The 5275-nt window shown below is 32.7% G+C and overlaps 1 protein-coding gene across 1 annotated transcript; it reads right to left on the bottom strand.

The window, feature by feature from the left end:
• Nucleotides 1–204: 204 nt before the first annotated feature.
• On the bottom strand, nucleotides 205–2937 carry LOC139866932 (uncharacterized). The gene is made up of 5 exons (XM_071855230.1): nucleotides 2666–2937; nucleotides 2487–2560; nucleotides 1642–1777; nucleotides 1274–1546; nucleotides 205–686 (listed from the first exon to the last, which is right to left on the bottom strand). The coding sequence occupies exons 1-5, from the start codon at nucleotides 2792–2794 to the stop codon at nucleotides 441–443; spliced, it is 858 nt and encodes a 285-aa protein (XP_071711331.1). The 5' UTR covers nucleotides 2795–2937; the 3' UTR covers nucleotides 205–440.
• Between the last annotated feature and the right edge of the window lie 2338 nt (nucleotides 2938–5275).

Genomic DNA, 5275 nt, shown 5'->3' with positions numbered 1-5275 from the left:
AGTTTCCCAGTTATAAGTACATTAGCTTAATAAGCAAGACTCCAATGGTGTAGTTTATTGTGAACTTAGATACACGAGAAAGTCAACAAAATATACTCCGTAGTTCTGTAATTTTAACTTTTAAGGTATTACGCCCACTCTGGAGAAGTCTTTAATCAAAATAAAACAAAAAAAGTCAACAAAATTCAACTTAATTTCAAACAGTTCAATAGAACACATAATATGAACATAACCACCCAACCAACCCGATAAAAGTGAACATATTTGGTCCATACACTCTCATATAACCTAAAAAATCAAATGATAAAAAGATCCACAAACCCAGTCATAACCTTATGAATGTCATTAGCAAGTAACACCAGCCAATAGTAAATTAAAATAAAAAAATAAAATAAAAGACCCCGAAATACTAATAATTTTGAAAACAAATGAGTTAGAACCTAAACCAACGCAATGCTACTCTCGCCACCTGGCGGCTTGCGACCACCTAGATAACTTTTAGATTCTGCTTTCCCATCTGCAAAGATGTTACTCCCACTCATTTCCCTAAGTTTCGCCGTGCTTAATGGCTTCTCTGTTGATACAGGAGGCCCGTCTCCCTTAAAAATATTGTTCCCTGAAAGTTCTGAAACCTTTTGGCTCGGGATCTTCTTTGCTGTCTTGATCACAGTTTCTTCACCATTTCCCTAAGAAACAAACAAGTGAGACCCAGCCAGATTGGTTAGTTGGAGCAATATTACAGGATAAAGTAAGGAGTAAATAAGAGATTTTAATTTTAATGTACCTTATATTATTATTATATTATATCTATATCTATAATCTATATATCATGTGGCATTTGTTAGATTGCACAAGGATGAGATTAATTGGTTATATACTTAGAACTCATTTAAATCAATTAGGTAGTGTTGGTACATCATTTCATGTTGTATCTGACAGCACAGATTACATAAAATTAAAGGATATGTTTTAATTCTCAGTAGATGTAACAGTTCTTTTCAATATAACTCTGGAGCCCAACACAGAAACTAAACATTAATTTCATATAAAGAAAATTTAAGGTTGGAAGAACCTTCAGCTACTTTGTATCAACAGTATAAATTTCCTTTATGTTCAGGGTTCCATATCAGATTCAACTTCATATTAGAGGTGGCAAATTCAACCCATTTCCTTTAATGGATCACTTTGGGTCATATCAGATTACTAATGTAGTATGTGCTATTTGGAGATAAGTATATTCAAGTATATAAGGTTATAAGAAAGAAGTGTGTACATTATTTGGAGATTCACCAATACTTATGCTTTCTTTCAAGGCCAACGCACGAGCACCCAACGGACGAGGTTTAATTTCAGGAGGTGGTGCGAATATGTTAGTTCCACTAAGCTCCTTATTCTTGGCATTTGAAAACTGCTTCTTTAATTTTGTATCTGACTCGCTATCTAACGTACCACTTAGCTCCCGCTGCTTAGCTTCAGAAAGTGCCTTTTTAGGAGACACTGATTCTTCTTCACCAAATGAAATGTGACTTATCCCAGCAACCGTTTGCTGATGAAAATAATAATAAGTATCAGAACAATGTAAAAAACCTCTATTTATTTAAAAAAAAAAAAAAAAAAAGATAGTATATAAAAGATAGCAACCTGATACATTCGTAATCCAGTCTTATTAGCTGAAGTGGTGTTTGCAGCATCTGTTTCTTCTACATTATCCTCTCCACCAGCTGCAAATATGCCACTGCCAGTTATCTCTTTTAACTTATACCCTGAAACAGGTTTCCTGAAATCACAAAGAACAAGTCCAAATTTACATTAAAAAAGGATTGAAATATAGTTACTATTTAATTTAACTTAATTTAAGATCATTAAATACAAGGATCTTGGGTGAAATGTCAAAATTGGCTTCCCATAGTTTCACAACTTTTAACAATAATACTATACGAGTAACACTGTAACAGTATGCCCGTCACGTTCATAGCAATCAATTATCAACTATGCATTATCTTCTACTTCAAATTGTGTACATGAATTGGACCCCTTTTCATGCATTAAAGAGAAAATCAGCTATCATCTTCATGACAAAACCTCAATAATTGTTATCGTATACTATTAACGCTGTAATCATCAAAATCCTTCCACTTAAACCAAAATTATTAGTTAACACTTTCAATTTCTATAACCTGGCACTAATCAAAGACATGATAGAAACTCCTGCTGTAATTGAAATTCCAAAATACAGATATTGATTACTGAATTGTTACGATAAAATCGAATTAGATCTACAATCAGCAATTTTGCAGCAGATCTTAATTAGCTAGTAATAATAAATAATAATTAACTATATATGCCTACACATCAATCAATGAACGCATTTTCAAACATATATAGTCCTAATAACCTAACATTTTCACAGTATAAATCATTGAAAATTAACAAATTTAATTTACAACAACAAATTTAATTTGAAATTAAAAAGATAGATCTCAAACCTTTTGTTCAGGCTTTCAACTTCTTCATCTGTAACCTGGCCTCCAAATACAACTTTACTGATCCCATCGGACGGCTATCATTCATTTGAATGGTAATTATATTCAGCATTAAACTCAAATAAAAAAAGAAAACCTAATAATCATGAAACAGAGACATTATTACTGTAATATGTGCATACCTGATGAGAACGACTGGTGGAGCGAGCAGCAGAGCCAATATCCGGCGAATCGACGGCAGGATTCTCCGACCAGGTCAACAGATCTGCCGTTGAAGTGTGAGGTTTTCTCACCGGCGTGTTTCTCTCCATGGAATTCGAGATTGTTCTACACTGTTGCTTCAACAAATTGCACTTGATAAACACTCAAAAGTGAAAGATCCGATTCTTCAACGCGACGTCGTTTTATTATTTAAATAAAATGTAGATGATGTTGGAACTTGAAAGCTACGATTTCAAAGTAGTAGTGAGTGAGCTGCCCTTGCCCTTTGCTCTTTTTAAACTTTAAATCCGTTCGAGTGGATTTTAAGTTTTTCTCTCTCTAAAACTAATACTTTCTCTTTCTATATATATAACTAGTTCAGACCGGCCCGCGCGTTGCGGCTGAGGCTTTCGGCCTGCGTATTCATATTTAACGTAGCGTTGTGTATTTACAGAGGGAAACACGGCCCATGTGTTAAGCGTCGTTTTAGATGTCGTTGTGTTAAGCGTTTTTTTAAAAAGTATCCGTTTCGAACGTAGTTAGTTTTGTTTTGTTCAATAAATTTTTTCGAGTGTATCGGTGCTGTCGGAAAAATTTAACTCGCGGCGAACAGAAAGAAATGTATTGAAGATAACCCGAGGTGTTTAGTTTTTTTGAGAAGTGTCCGTTTCGCGTATAGTTAGTCCCATTGGGTTCGTAAGATTTTTTCGAGTTGAACGATGGTCTCGGAAAAATTTAACTCGCACCGAGCAAGAAGATAGGGCCCGTTATAAATTCTGGTGGAATTAGTTTCTTTTATTTTAATTTAATTATATATTTACACTTTTTACCCCTAAAAAGTGTAAACTTAAGGGGTCGTTGAGTAAATATAGTCAAAGTTGAGGGGCTGATTGTAATGTGAATGCAAATTCAAAACGACAATCCGATATAACTGAAACGACGCAATTACACATCTCCTTTAGTATGTAAAAAGTATTAGTATTAATATTAATATTAATATTAATATTAAATATTAATAAACCTATATATCTATCCGAGAGGTGATCCTCACACACCACTTTTTATCTATATACATTTAATTACCTATTTGACAATTAATTTAATTATATATATAATAATAATATAAGTTTAACTCTCTATAGACATAATTATAAATTTATGAGACGAAAGTGTACATGAATCAAAAAGTAGTTTGTGAGGATCATCTCTCTATCTATAATCCTATCCTATTTCATCTATAATCTATAATATAATCCTTACACACTACTTTTTGATTCATGTACACTTTTGTCTCATAAATTTACAGTTATGTCTCTAAATTAATTTAGAAAGTTAAACTTAAATTATTATTGTAAGTATAATTAAAAGTATAATAGGTAATTAGACATTCATGGATCAAAAAGGATGTGTGTGAGGATCACCTCCCATAATAATCAATCCTATTTCATATATTGTTTTTTTAATATGTTTTCATAAGATGATTTGAGGATCATGTTTCCAAAGAAGATGTGTGATGAAGCTGAATAGTGTAGTAAAAACTTATTGTTTTAATGTCTACAAAATCACTTCTCGTGTCTTTATCAATTAAAAGTATATTTTAAGTCTGCGAGGTAGCAGACAGAATAAACTTTTATCTTATGTTTTCAGAAAAACAAACATTATACAGTAAAAACGTCTGTAAGCACGGACACAAGACATAATAAGATCTCCAGACTGAAAAACATACAACACCTAACACTTTATCTAAAACCAAAAATATGTGAACAATAATCGGAATGTCTCAAATTAATTGCTACTTTCATAAATAGATAAGAATGAAAACATAAAGTTCTTTTTTACCATTAAAGTATACATATAAGATAAAAATATATGTAAAAAGTAATGGGTAAAACTAAGCAAAAAGTACACACAAAATCCGGTGTAATAATGATATTTTCTAAATTGTATGTTTTTTTGTCTTGAAAAATAGATTTGAGACGAAAAGAGTATGTAACTTTAACCATATTTACTTTTTGCCCCTCAAATTTTCATGTTCTCTTGTTCTTAAAGTCCTTTCCTATTCAACATCAACATATGTAGGAAAAATATATAGGAAATTGAAATAACTAAACATTTTATCACAAAAGTAATAATCCGATTACTAATAAATAATCAAAAAGAGAAGATTAAAAAACAATCTAACCGATATTAGGTTGAATCGGGCTTGTGTTTGACACAATTCCCTTAAACAGATTCGACGTCTGTTCCCAGGGTACACCGGTCCGAAGCAGCGTACTGCCGGCCTTGAACACTTGCCTGAAAGGTAATCGGAACGGGAGACCTTGTTGCGGCTGAGAGGAAACTGTAATCATATAAAAAATGCTTATATGATTTTTGGTGTGTGATTTCTACAAACCTAAGGCCTCTATTTATAGTGGAAACCAATACCTTAGGTTTGTTCCCACTTCCGATGTGGGACAAGTGCCAAAACCCTTCTAGATTTTGCACCAAACTATTAACTTTGAGATTCGATATCTCATTCACCTTTAATCCGTTTGGACACACTATGGCTTGTTGTAAAGCACTCGTTAGAGGCTACAAAACTCACTAAC

Source organism: Rutidosis leptorrhynchoides, chromosome 9 (assembly GCF_046630445.1).
Source record: "Rutidosis leptorrhynchoides isolate AG116_Rl617_1_P2 chromosome 9, CSIRO_AGI_Rlap_v1, whole genome shotgun sequence".
In the NCBI taxonomy this organism is placed as follows: domain Eukaryota; kingdom Viridiplantae; phylum Streptophyta; class Magnoliopsida; order Asterales; family Asteraceae; genus Rutidosis; species Rutidosis leptorrhynchoides.
The sequence above is the reverse complement of the archived record's forward strand: the minus strand, read 5'-3'. Positions and strand labels throughout refer to the sequence as shown.